This window comes from Salmo salar, chromosome 01 (assembly GCF_965601325.2).
Source record: "Salmo salar chromosome 01, fSalSal1, whole genome shotgun sequence".
In the NCBI taxonomy this organism is placed as follows: domain Eukaryota; kingdom Metazoa; phylum Chordata; class Actinopteri; order Salmoniformes; family Salmonidae; genus Salmo; species Salmo salar.
In genome coordinates, this window is record NC_138291.1 from 140468833 (window position 1) to 140482913 (window position 14081).

The 14081-nt window shown below is 44.8% G+C and overlaps 1 protein-coding gene across 2 annotated transcripts in view; it reads left to right on the forward strand.

The window, feature by feature from the left end:
* Positions 1 to 2262: 2262 nt before the first annotated feature.
* The window catches only part of LOC106562383 (zinc finger SWIM domain-containing protein 6), a 45203-nt gene continuing 33384 nt past the window's right edge, over positions 2263 to 14081 (forward strand). The window contains exon 1 of one of the 2 annotated variants that reach the window (XM_014127243.3): positions 2263 to 3114. In XM_014127243.3, coding sequence (XP_013982718.1) covers positions 2688 to 3114 — 427 coding nt within the window. In that variant the 5' untranslated portion in view covers positions 2263 to 2687. The remainder of the gene's footprint in view (positions 3115 to 14081) is intronic. The other variant, XM_014127250.3, reaches the window with a different exon arrangement.

Consider the following 14081-nt stretch of genomic DNA (forward strand, 5'->3'; position numbering starts at 1 on the left):
AACATGGAAAACCACCACTTTTTGTGCAGTAGTAATTTACCCGTCCTTAAAACAACACTTAATGAAAATGTGCATTACTGTATTGTACATAGGCTGGTCATCTAGGTTTGTACCTTTGTAGACTTTCCATCACCCTGAAGAAAAACAATGACCAATAAAGTCATTGAGTACATTGAGATATCAAGTGGTTTGTGATGATATGATGTGACTCAGTTGGTAGAGCACGGCGCTTGCAATGCCAGGGTTGTGGGTTCAATTCCCACAGGGGACCAGTATGAAAATGTATGCACTCCCTACTGTAAGTAGCTCTGGATAAGAGCATCTACTAAAATGGAAGAAGAATAGACTTTTCAGTTTTCACATAGAAATAAGTTACATTTTCAAAGTATTTCAAGAAACTGGAAAACATATCAAGCAAGTATTTATGTATTGTCAGATTAACCTTTTTTGTACAGATAATTATCAGACTCAAGTTACAAATACTGGTAAACACTCAAATATATTTAGTTTACAATTTTTCACAAAAATAGTGCACTATAGCCATTACTAGTCCTGTATTAGAAGACCAATATAGACGTCTTCATTGCGGACATAATTATTCCTCATTTTTTTTGCAGCACCCCCACCCTCAAACTACTTCCCGCGGCTATGATCAGAGGTATGCCAACACATCAGTGGCCAGCTCGGAGGACGTTCTCTGTTGCTTCATTTAAATGCTTTCAGGACTTGTCAGATCAGATGAGCTTGTTTTGGCTGGAAATACTCAGATCCTTTGATCAATTACCCTGATTAGGGCAGCAGTAACCCGCATGGTGGTGTTTATGAGGCCCGAGTTGGACCCAAGCACACACATGCACACACACACTTTTTTAAATATCCAAAACCACACACACATGCACGCGCTGTCCCCCTTGTTAAAATGTTTTTGCTGTATGGCTTTCACTTGGCTGACCCGTGTCACCAACACACAAACAATTCAGTACAACACAACTTTATTTCTCCCCTGGGGACAAAACAGAAGGACACTTCTGGGTTCCCCCTGGCTCTCTCCACACTCTATTGAGCCGTGAATCACACTGGGAGATGCCTTGGCATTTCTGCAGGTTAACCATGAGAAATGACCTCTTTTGCACCGTCGATTCCTGCCTGCCTTCAGAGGAGTAGAGAGGCAGGACAGGGCTGTCTGTTAAGGCCCAGTGACAGCAGCTGGGGGACTTGGTCTGTCTTGTTCCTGTGTAATTACTCATCTCAGTAAGGGGAGAAATGGTAACATGGGGATCTGTCCTTGTGTAACATTGCTGTCGATTGGAATAATACTATTAAAATAACATAACATTTGAAAATAAACCATAGAGAATGAAATAAGATCTAAGATAGAGGGAGAAAGAGCTGAATTCTCCTGTCTTGATATGCACATTGGTCAATATTCATTGTGAAACATACAGTAAATAACCTACAGATAACCTTAAATAAACCTGAAAAATAGACTTGTCTGAATCTGATGCACCGAATGACATTGCATTGATTGTCCAAAGATTTCAACACTCCCTATTTCAGTTGCAATTAGTTACATCACATTTTCTAATCAATTAAGCCTGGCTCCTGGTTGCAGGGTTTTACTGAACACCACTGAGACTCACTCCCACACCAGATTAGATTAACCCCGCTCTGCATCTCTCTCTCACTCTACCCTTCCCTCTTTTCATGCTTCTTTCTCTCTCTCTCTACCTTTCCATCTTTCCATGTCCCCTCCCTCTGCACACTCATTCTCCCTTTCCCTCTTTTTAATTTCTCTCACTTTCCCTCTCTCCCCCTCTTCACCTTTCCCTTTTCTTAATTTCCATACACTGATAACAGGCCAAAAACATGTTCCAGAATGAATGTGTGATATATTGTAGCCTAGGCAAAAGGCTAGGACTACTTTACAGGGTAATTATATAGGTGCCTCCACTAATAATTAGGCTGTTATAAATCTTGTCAAGAGGCCAAGATCCAGTCTTTTCCCCCAGAAACATGCGTTATGGTTAAAGGAGAGAGAGACCCCATCAGCTGTGCCATGATCCAAATACACAGCTTTTGTTTCCCAACAAGGAACGTCTCCTTTCCAGCCTTCAGGCCTGATAACCACATTCCTTTGGAACTGTAGCCTACGTCACAGAGGGCGTCTCTTGTGCGTCTCTCAGCACGCCCGCCCCCTCTCCACGAGGCCTGGCCAACTGACAGTTACAATCACCGTCTTCACCCAACAGATTCACCCGCTTTAAACCCCCCCTCCCCTTCACCTCCGTTTTGTCGTGTTTTGCGGCCGCGAATGCCTTCTCCTTCCGTCAATCAAGAGGGAAATATCCATGGACGCCAACCAATTTCACTACACCGCCTTTAAATCCTGAACGAAAAACCAACGTTTTCCCGGCCCCTCTTCGAGCCGTCCGCCTCACAAAGGATTTGCCGACGTTCGGGAATTCCGCGTTTCATTCCTTTTTTTAGAACAGGATAGGCCCGCCCCTTTCTACATTTGTCAACACAAAGAGGATTTGACAACACTGTTCAAGGACCGCCCATCATGCCCAAATAAGGTTCATTTGCCCATACACGGCAAACAATCGATTCGAGTGTAACATTTTCCCTTCCTTATCCCGTTTATATGGTAGGTTCACTTCCGCCGTTGATGTTAAAGCAGTGCTATCATGGCGGAGCGCGTTCAGCAGCCCCCAGCCAAACGGCTCTGCTGTAGACCGGGTTATAATACGAATTGTAGACAGGGACAACGGGCCGGGGGTACGTTATGTGGCGGTTCGGGTACGGCCCAAGGTGGGTCGAGCAAAACCCTGAGTCCGGAGTCTCTGTTGGATATCTCGGCCCGGAAAGTGGCCGAGAAGTGGCCGTTTCAACGGGTAGAGGAGCGCTTTGAACGGATCCCGGAGCCTGTACAGAGAAGGATCGTTTACTGGTCGTTCCCCAGGAGTGAACGGGAGATCTGCATGTATTCTTCGTTCAATACGGGGGGGGAGGAGAGTGGAACTAGCGGGGAAAATAGCGATGAGACGCGGCTGCCTTTCAGACGAGGTATCGCTCTGTTGGAGAGCGGCTGTGTGGACAACGTATTGCAAGTCGGTGAGTGGATGGACCCAAGCGTATGAAAAATAACGTTATTTTATTTATTGAGTTTATGGCAAACAACCAGAGTTTGAAATATTTTACAAAAGCACCAAGAAATGAAAAAGGAAGTGTGTTGAATTAGGTTTCAACAAAGGATTGAATGAGGCGACAAAGGGGGCTTTTACATCGCGGAGACGTTGGCGAGGCTCCTTTTTTTTACTAAAACCAAAATGTATTCCTCTAACAATAGAAATGGCTATTATTAGCTTATGCACAGTTGTCTATGTTCTATGCCGATACATTTATCCCAAATGTCTATGTAGCATAATACATGTGTTTGCTTATGCATGACGGGATTTTTTGTTGTTGTTGCTTGGGTGAAAAAGAACCATTACGGAAGTGAACGGTGGGATTTAATAAATGTGCCCATATACTTGGCTCGCATTCGAACATTTGGTTCATATATGCATTTAGCCAGCCTCAAATAGTATTTTTATATGTTTTCAACTGAAAGGGGCGATGCTTTTCTGGGCACTGTGTGTCGAGAAGACTTTCAGGGCTGAGCCTTGTCGACTTGTGTTTATTTTCCGAAGTGAAAGGCATGGGGGAGGTTTTCTGGCTCAGCCAGCTAGAACATAGAGCTCTCAGCTGAATTGACAGTTCTTTCTACATATATGCCAACCTATTTCCTAACTAGAAATATGTTTGGTAAAACAATAACACGGCAGTCTGTCGTGCATTCAAAGCATTTTCTATTTGAGTAGCTGCGAAATAGCGGTATTTCATGTCTTCGTAACACAGCCTTGACTGAGTGTCGTATTTACCCAGTGCGCATATCAAACAGCCGTGAGGCATTCCGAATGAAAGCCTTGGTACTTTGTTCCCATTTTCATGTTCATTTGTGTCTTTTCAGCTCCCTGTCACCCTCCAAAGGGAAGGCAAACAACAAAAGCGCCTTTTAATTTATTTTCATTGCTTGTTAAAAATAAAATATTTGGGAAAAGGGTGGGAGGAATGGCGATTTAAAGCCACATAGACTATTTTTAAATGGACTTTGATATGCACACATTTGCAGCTAATTGGGTCAAGTGTGTTTCTTTCTTTCACTGTTGTTTTACTAAATGTTCTGACGCCAGGAAATCACTGACACACGTAATTGTAATAATCACCAGCAGGCCCTACCTACCAAAACGTAGCCTATATACTCAAATGAACGAATGGTCATGTATTTTACTCCCTGCCTGACGGTGAGCTACCTGCTGGGCTCCCTCTGTATTCCAACTCATATGCCACCTTAGTTAGTTCATTAGGGCTCTCCGTCCCCGCCCTGGGAAAGCGTTCAGCATTCTAATCCCATTACTCTACGTGGTTAATCTGAATTGTAATGCAATCTGCAAACGTAATTTTCTGCATGGCCATCCATCCCTCCCTGTCCCCCCCTCCCTCTGAACGTGTCGCAGTGGCTTGGCTGGGCTTTGTGCCCTAGCCACAGTGCCAACAGGGCGCCAGGCTGCTGACTATATAACACATACTATAGGCCCAGGCAGGCCTGTGTCTTTGTCTAGTGTATATACGCTAAATAAAATACAAATGAATAAATAGGCAAAACACAACTACAGTATGTACTCTAGTCTCTCTACTCTCTATTGGGGAAGAAAGAATAAGGGGTATATATACACAATAGAATGCAGTATGTCATTTACTTTCATCCAAAACCACATTCAGGAATATGATTTTGACTGTCAATAATGTAATAATAATTTGGTGGTTAAGCAGGCAGTTAACCTAAACATATTCTGTGTGTGAGCGTGCACAATATGGCACACAGTGCTCAATCTGCATGCTAGCAATGGAGAATGACACCAGAAATTGTGCCAAGAAGTGATAAATAAAAGATGCAATCTTCCCTCGCGGGCTGCAGCTAGGGAAGGAGAGAAGCGAGGGAAGGAGAGAAGAAAATACTGGGTTGCTGTGATCAGACCTGGGAGAGAAGATCAGTTACACATCTGTTTGGCACACATCCATATGTACAGTATAATATACAGTACACAACCTCTCTACACAGGAAACACACACACACACACAGTATATGTGTAGGTTAACTGCCTGCTTAACAACCTTATTATTATTATTATTACATTATTGACAGACAGAATCATATTCCTTAACATGGTTTTGGATGAAAAAAGGACATACTGCATTCTATGGTATATATGACTCCGCTAAACACCCTGACGGTCGCTGTCAGGTGTCCCAGGCAGTATGGTTCATCCCAAGGCCATAGGAGAGGCTCTACCTATCTAGCCTGCTCAGGTCCTGCTGATTGGAAAGCTGCTTATCTGATAGCCAACCCATAGTAAACATGTCATGAACATGATTGCCTAGACGCGCGCACACACACACCCGACAGGATATGGCTGCCCAGCGCTTCTCTCTCTCTCAGAGATCTATCACTGCTGTTAGCAGTCTATGAACACCGACACGTTGCAGTCTGTGTGAATGAATACACGTGTGTCTGTGTGTTCGCTATGCAAGCACGTGCAGGCCAACCAGAGGCCATTTCCATATAGGCATGTGACACACAGTACAGTGATAAGACGGATCTAGAATAGAAAAGGAAAGTGGACGGAAAAGAATGAATATGAAGAGAGAACTATTAGCCTATTGATAACCGATGAATTCATACAGGCCTACAAGGTTATTATTATGCATTATCTTGTCATCCTCCAATAATGGGTTATAAATATTATAAACGTGTAATACACCAATGTCTTTCTATTCACAAATACATTATTAAACATTATTAATGTCTGTGGTGTATATCATTTATCATACATTTATAACCTCGTTATTAGACGTTAATATTCATTATCCCCTTTTTATAAATACATTATCCTGGCCTCCTCTCTCAGCGTATGTCTCGTCAACATTTATCCAGCTTGTAAAGCAGCTCTTACGCCCCTCCCGCAAGTTAAACCCCTCCCCCTCTCCTTTACCTCGATTACCCCGTCTTGCTCTCTGTCTCCCGCACTCTCTCTCTCTCTCTGTCTGTTTCCATCTGTTCTAGGAGGCCAGGGTTTGTCAACACTGATCCTATTAGCTGTGAGTGTCTGTCTTATTGATGGGAAATATGGCCTCTAGCTCCTCCCCCACTCCTTACTCATCTACTGCTGAGTCAGAACATTGGGGGATTTGAGTGAGATGTTATGGCGTGTGTTTGGGGGTTGTCGTCTTCTGGTTATGATTATCACATTCTAGAGAGGTTTTAGAGAGAAGTTTTACTCTACTTAGCAAAGTCGGTGTGAATTTGGGTTGACAGATTGTAGGCAAGCGGGAAGTGCGTGTACCTGTGTCTCGCTCTCAGTTCTTCATTGATCAGTATCTATAGTGTTGATGGGACAGTTTGGACATTTAACATGACCTGACATTACAGAGGAATATGTTGCTAGATAAAGACACAAGCACTACATGACGACGTGCGTGCGACAACGTTGCCTCTGACGATGTGACACTGCCAGGAAGGGGAACGTTGTGGTTGCAACTTCATCCAGAAATGATTGGCATTAAGACTGTCTGACATAAGATATGCCAGTGATGTAGACCCAGCCTATCAACAGACAGTGAGCTGGGCCTGTTTTTTTTGTTTTTTTGGTGTGTGTCTTTTTGTGTAAACTCCAGCAGCATTTACACTTTGCTCCGTCAGTGGGCTGAGCTCATTATAACCACGCAGGCCCTACGCACCGCTAGTCATGCATGGCAGCATAGCACACTGCCATTTTAAGACCCAGAGATGCCAGAATCCACATATCAGGGCCAAGGTCTACAGGCCTGAACTTAACTGCCTGGCTGTTTCTCTGTCCTCGGAAGTGACTTCATTTCTGTCTCCCGCCCTTCTTCTGTACTGATCTGAGAGAGATGAGCCGGTGAAAGGCATGATGGGCCCCCTCTGTGCTGCTTTGACCCGTCAACTCTTTTCAGGTCCGTACAGTTGGAGAGGACGCAAAGGGTGTGTGTGTGAGATAAATGAGTCAGCTGTGCCGCTCCTACTGTCCTTCCCTGCTTCACCAAGCTAAGAATAGTGCGTTTGCGTCTTGTGTGTTTCTGTTAGATACTTCTTTATTTAGAGCTTCTATTCTGTACATCTCATTTATTCAGGCCTACGGCTACTTTCTGTTCTGTTCACCCCAGGCTAACTTCATAAAAACATCACTGAGATTACTGAGGTTATCATCACTCATTCAATATTATATTACTGCGCTTCACTGTGAGGAAGACGTGGCTTCATTTAAAAGGAGTGTGTGTGTGTGTGTGTGCCGTCTCTACCCTGACTCTACCCCGACTAACCCAGTGCATTACCCCTTCAGAAGGCCCAGGATAGGCATGCGTGGACATTTCTGACATTTCGTACACAGAAGTGCAGAATTTAATACTTGGCACTTAAATCTGGCATGGGCCTGTTGCTGTAGATGCTGTAGGGGCACTGGGCTGAGGGGAGGAGAGGACAGGCAAGGTATGAAGGGCATACTTAGGGGGAACTCGGTATCAAAGCCGGAGCTGTTATAGCTGGTAGTCCTCTGACGTTTCGTAGACATGGGAAAGAGGAAGGCACACTGGTGCGGATATAGATAGACCTAGCCTTCCTCATTCTTCCTTCTCATCCTGACATGTGAGGCTTCAGTGCATCCTGTTGGTCAGTGGTTAGAGCTGGGAGCTGTGGTCTGGTCCTGGCGTGGGGATGGCAGAGTGTCACCCCACAGTCAAATCTCACCTCGCGTCTTCAGACCACAGACTCTCACACAGGGCATCGATGTCCCCCCGCTACATCTAACTACAACCAGACTACAGCGCGGTACACTCGTACTCATTTAGATTGGAGCTCCTACAGCTACCTTCCTTATTCCTCTCCAAAGTACCTCTGACGACTCCTTCTGGACCTAAGACTTGTAGCCTGCCCTAAAGGATGCCTTTTTTTGGAATGTGTGGTGATCTGATTTGTGCACAGATCAGCCTTTATCCCATGCATTTATTTAGAATGCCATTTTGCTACTGGCACACAGAACCCTATGTTCATTATAGTGTGCCAGAAGGCCAATGTTCAGTGTGCCAGAAGGCTAACGTTTTGATCCAGACAAGGATAGTAGCAAAGGAAGACCAGGATGGCAGAACAGGCTTGATATGATCTCTAGCTACCAGACCAGTGTTCAGAGTAATAATGCTATAACGGTAGAACAATGTCACATTGTTTAATAATGACACGTTCATGTCCTCCATTGTGTCTCAGTCAGACCAGTGTTGACCTTTCCCTTCCTATCATTATGGCTGCTCCTGTTCACACTCATTAGCAGCTAAGTACCTCAGTTAGAGGTCTGCACACACACACACGCTCCCTGACCCACAACCCAAGTGCTCCCTGACCCCCAACCCAAAGTGCTTTGAAGTGTGGCATGGCAAAGTGTCATATGGAATCTATATAACACACATCTGTACATATGGCAGAGTTCTATACAGCCGGTTATGGCTCACACACCAGACAATGCCTTATGGGGATATGTACGGTATGAGTGGGGGAGGCTGGCTAGGCTTTTGTAGTGTGTGTCTGATTGTTATGTGAGAGATGTGGCCCAGCCTGTTGGTGAATTCCACTGTGGTAGAGGGGGAGTTTGATTTTGAAATGATGGCGTTGAACACACAATAGAATACACTGAATAGAATGTACATAACAGAATGGAGACTAGAGAATAGTGTACACTGAATAGAATGGAGACTAGAGAATAGTGTACACTGAATAGAATGGAGACTAGAGAATAGTGTACACTGAATAGAATGGAGACTAGAGAATAGTGTACACTGAATAGAATGGAGACTAGAGAATAGTGTACACTGAATAGAATGGAGATAGGATAATGCAGATCGTCTAGACAGACTTGTTTACTGAGGCTATTGTTTGTATTCGGTTTCAGAAGACCAGAATGGTAGTAGTGATATACACACATTTCCCCTCTCTCTCTCTCTCACACACACACACACCTACATTCACACACTGCAGTGCACGTGAACCCCGATGCCCTACCAGATACAGTATATGCACCGATTTAATGCTGGCTATAATTATCTGCCCAATCAATGTTCTGGAGCACATCCCGAACACACAGACACACACACACACACATAGACAGAGAGCAAATGGAGACTCTTTGTTTGTGCCTCATATGATCAATTTGTATTGAAGCTGCAGTAGGAATAGGCAGTGAACCGAGGCATAAATACACCACACATAAAGGGCATCACTCACATTATAGCAGAAAAGTATACATCTGGACAACCTACATAAATATGAAGCATTTTCGAGACCTCCAAGTTAGTCTGAAATACATTACCAACAGGCAGAGGTGGAGATGTAGACCTATTTAGGCTTCTCTTAGATAGGTAAATATTTCATAAGATTGTGGCAAAGAAAATACTACATGTGCTAGGATTGTAGTGGTTCTACAGTAGTGCTAGTTCAAGTGGGAGGATGAAAGAGAGAGAGAGAGGCCAATGAAAGGGAGGGATTACAGTAAAAGCGAGTGGGAAAAGAGGTATATAGAAAGGAGAGGGGGAGGAAGAGAGGTTGCCGTGATAGATTTTTATTTAGTCACATGCACAGAGCTGTAGTTGCAGTGTACAGTGAAATCTGAGCTCCAACAGTGTAGGTGTGAATTAAACATAAACAAAAAATGATAATAATAGTAGATACATGTTTACAACTGTGACAATGATACATGTAAATGTCCATTGGGGTATGGGCATGTGGTTTGACCATTTCAGCTCCTCAGAGACGCGTCTACCTGGCGGACCCGTTGATGAGGATGGTTACTAGCCTGGTACCTCCTGAACACCCCACAATCAACTCCTTTTGTTTTGCTGATGTTGAAAGGGAGGTCGTTTACCCGGCACCACACCGTCAGAGTGCCTACCTCCTCCCCGTTGGCCGTCTCGTCGTAGTTGGTAATCAGGCCTACTACTGTCTTGTCGTCAGCAAACTTGATGATGGAGTTGGAAGAGACCAAACAGTCAAGGGTATACAGGAAGTACAGGTGAGCGAATTGGAGAGGGTCGAGTGTGTTGAGGAGGAAGGAAGTGATGTGGTCTTTGACTGGCCTCTCGAAGCACTTCATGATGACAGAAGTGAGTGCTACGGGGCGGTAGTCATTCAGTTCAGTTACTTTCCCTTTCTTGGGCACTGGGATGATAGTGGAGCAGGTCGGGATAACGACCTGAGCTAGAGAGAGATTGAAAATGTCCAAAAACACAACAGCTACCCGGCCTGCACATGCTCAGAGGGCGCGGCCAGGGGTGCCGTCTGGGCCAGCTGCCTTGCGAGGCTTAACACGTTTGAATGACTTACATACGTCCTTCGTGGAGAACGTAAGCCTCGTTGTCTTCAGGGGCTTTCCTCGGCAGCTCAGTCGTTTTGCTTGAAGCGGGATTAAAAAGGTGTTTAGCTTGTTCGGTAGGGTGGCGTTGGTGTCCGGCGTGACTGGCTTTCTTTTTGTAATCTGTGATTGTTAGAAGCCCCTGCCACATATGCCTCGTATCCATCCCTCTGAATTGCTCGTCCCCTTTGTCCCTATACTTGTGTCTCGCCATCTTGATCGATCTGCGTAGGTCGTATTTGTACTGTTTAACCATACAATTGTCCCTGGTCAGCTTGCTGTGTTTATAAGCAGCATCTCTCTCCTTCAGTTTCCTGACAAGGTTGCCATCAATCCACGGTTTTTGATTCAGGTATCTTTTGAAAGACACTGTCGGTATCACGTCATCTATGCATTTTATTTAATGAATCCGGTAACTGGGTTGGTGTATTCATTGATGTTATCCCCAGAGGTGACCTGGAACATATTCTAGCCCACGTGATCAAAACAGGCTTGGAGCATGGATTCTAATTGGTCAGACCAGCGTTGTACAGACCTGACCACCGGAACTTCCCTCCTTGAGTCTTTTGTTTATCGTCGGGGAGGAGCAAAATTGAGTCATGGTCAGATTTGCTGAAAGGAGGACGGGAGATGGCGTTTATAACCGTGTCGAAAAGGCGTGTGGCAGTTGTACGGTGTAGAATCTCCACGAGTTGGACAGTCAATGCGTTGATGGTAATTCTGTGGCAAGGTTCTCAAATGACTTTTGTTAAAGTCCCCCGCGACAGTTTGTTCAGGGTCCAATGAAGATCTTGGAGCGGGATGTACACAGCCATGGAGATAATCCCTGAGAACTCTCTCGGAAGGCAAAAAGGGCGACATTTGATGACCAAGTATTCCAAGTCGGGAGAGCAGAAGCTTGCAGGTTCCTGAACGTTTCCACCGTCGCCCCACTTGTTATTGGTCATAAAGCAGAGCCCTCCGCCATTATTCTGGACAGAGAGAACCCTCTTCCTATCATCTCGATGAACTGTAAAACCCGCTAGTTGTATGTAATCCGTTTGGATGCCGGAGGAAAGCCACGTTTCAGAAAAACAGTGTGTTGCAGATTTCTATGTCCCTCTGGAAGTACGTCAAGTTTATTCACTGATGATTGAACATCTGCGAGTAGTGTGCTCGGTAATGGAGGACGGGTCGCCCGGCGTTTCAACCTCACTAAAACTCCCCCCCCCCCCCCCCCCCGTCGCAGTCTTCGTTTCCTTATCCAGTAGGACCACCAGGCATCCCTGCGCCCCACCAAAGCAGCTAGACCATTGTTCCCGTCGTCTCTGGGAAGGTCGGGTAGACTGTAGCACCCAGTGACGCATATTCCAATAGTTCTACCTGGGTGTATGAAGTAATGCACAAAAACAAACTGAGTAAGAACATGTAGATCAACACTAGAAAAAGTAGAAACCTGCAATGTTTTGTAGGAGCCGGAGGTGAGGCGCCATCTTATTTTGTTGAATAGAGGTAGAGGTGAAATCTTTCCTCTGGTATTGTGTCCCGTGTCTAGTTTTCCTGTTGTTTCGTTCTGAGTTTTGGAGTTCTGCCTAGGTATTTTCCATCTCCGTGTCAGACTCTGCATGGAATGTGGCTGAAATTCCCAAACAACACAATTTACACCCTGCGTCCTGGATTCAGGAGGAAAAGTACAGATGAGAGTGAAAGCAAACACACACACACACTGCATAATGGTAGGTTAATGTTTGTCTCTGCAGTCAGCAGGTGTGTGTATGTGTGTTTTAGCTGTGTGTGTGTGGTAGGGGTTTTTCTCTTTTGTTAGGCTACTATTTGATTAATCCCATAGACCTGAAGGTTTGTTTTCCTCTCTATCTCTCCATCCCTCTCATCCTGATCTGTATTCCTCCACCATATCTCTGTCCATCATTAACCTTCATCAGAGGGGAGGATGGGAGAAGGGAAAGCAGATGTACCCCAGTCTAGACTTTATCTCTCTCTTCTTATCAGATGTACAGACCCCATCTATTACCCCATTATTACACACACACACACACACACACACACACACACACACACACACACACACACACACACACACACACACACACACACACACACGGGTGCTGCTACTGACAACTAGTAAACACACTGTCAGCCAGTGGCCTCCCTTAAAGGGAATGTGTGTCTGTAGAGGATTATTTGTTCCCAACAGAGCGCTGAGCAAGTCAAAGCCTGCCGCTCCTAAAGCATCATGGGAATACTGGGCCCCATGGAATGGTCTCCAAAGAACAACAAACGCAACACCCAACCAACTCTGGCAGCATGGAACTCTGGGACTCTGGAACTAGAACCCTGATCTGGGCCAACAACTACCTGCCTGCCTGCAACATTCCAAGCACACCATGCATGATGCTATTCCAGAACAGGGTTTCCAAAAGTTTTTCATCGGCCCCCCCCCCCCCTTTCCAGCATTGGGGAACATCCCACGTGTATTTTTATGGGCACAAGCACTGTTCACACATGACACAAACTGTTCACACCCCCCTTGTTGGTGGAGAGAATGTTACATTCTATACATTTTGCCACGTCTGTGTATTCGTGCGATATTTGAGTGACAAAAAAATTACAACAGTATCTATGGGCTAAAAAACCTAAATAAATAAAAAATATTAGCTGATATGGGCTAGTTGATCTGGACATTTCTGAACAAGTTATAAATAGCTCTCTAAGGTACAGTGGTGAGAAAAAGTATGTGAACCCTTTGGAAATACCTGGATTTCTGCATAAATTGGTCATACAATTGTATCTGATCTTCATCTAGGTCACAACAACAGACAAACACAGTCTGCTTAAACTAATAACACACAAACAATTATACGTTTTCATGTCTTTATTGAACACACCGTGTAAACATTCACAGTGCAGGGTGGAAAAAGTATGTGAACCCTTGGATTTAATAACTGGTTGACCCTCCTTTGGCAGCACTAACCTCAACCAAAAGTTTTCTGTAGGTGCGGATCAGACCAGCACAACGGTCAGGAGGAATTTTGGACCATTCCTCTTTACAATACTGTTTCAGTTCAGCAATATTCTTGGGTTGTCTGGTGTGAGCTGCTCTCTTGAGGTCATGCCACAGCATCTCAATTGGGTTGAGGTCAGGACTATGACTGGGCCACTCCAGAAGGTGTATTTTATTCTGTTGAAGCCATTCTGTTGTTGATTTGCTTCTGTGTTTTAGGTCTTTGTTCCTGTTACATCACCCAACTTCAGTTGAGCTTCAATTGGCGGACAGATTGGCCTAACATTCCCCTGCAAAATGTCTTGATAAACATGGGAATTCATTTTTCCGTTGATGATAGCAAGCTGTCCAGGCCCTGGGGCAGCAAAAAAGCCCCAAACCATGATGCTCCCTCCACCATACTTTACAGTTGGGATGAGGTTTTGATGTTGGTGTGCTGTGCCTTTCTCCACACATAGTGTTGTGTGTTCCTTCCAAACAACTCAACTGTAGTTTCAGCTGTCCACAGAATATTTTGCCAGTAGCGCTGTAGAACATCCAGGTGCTCTTTTGCAAACTTCAGACGT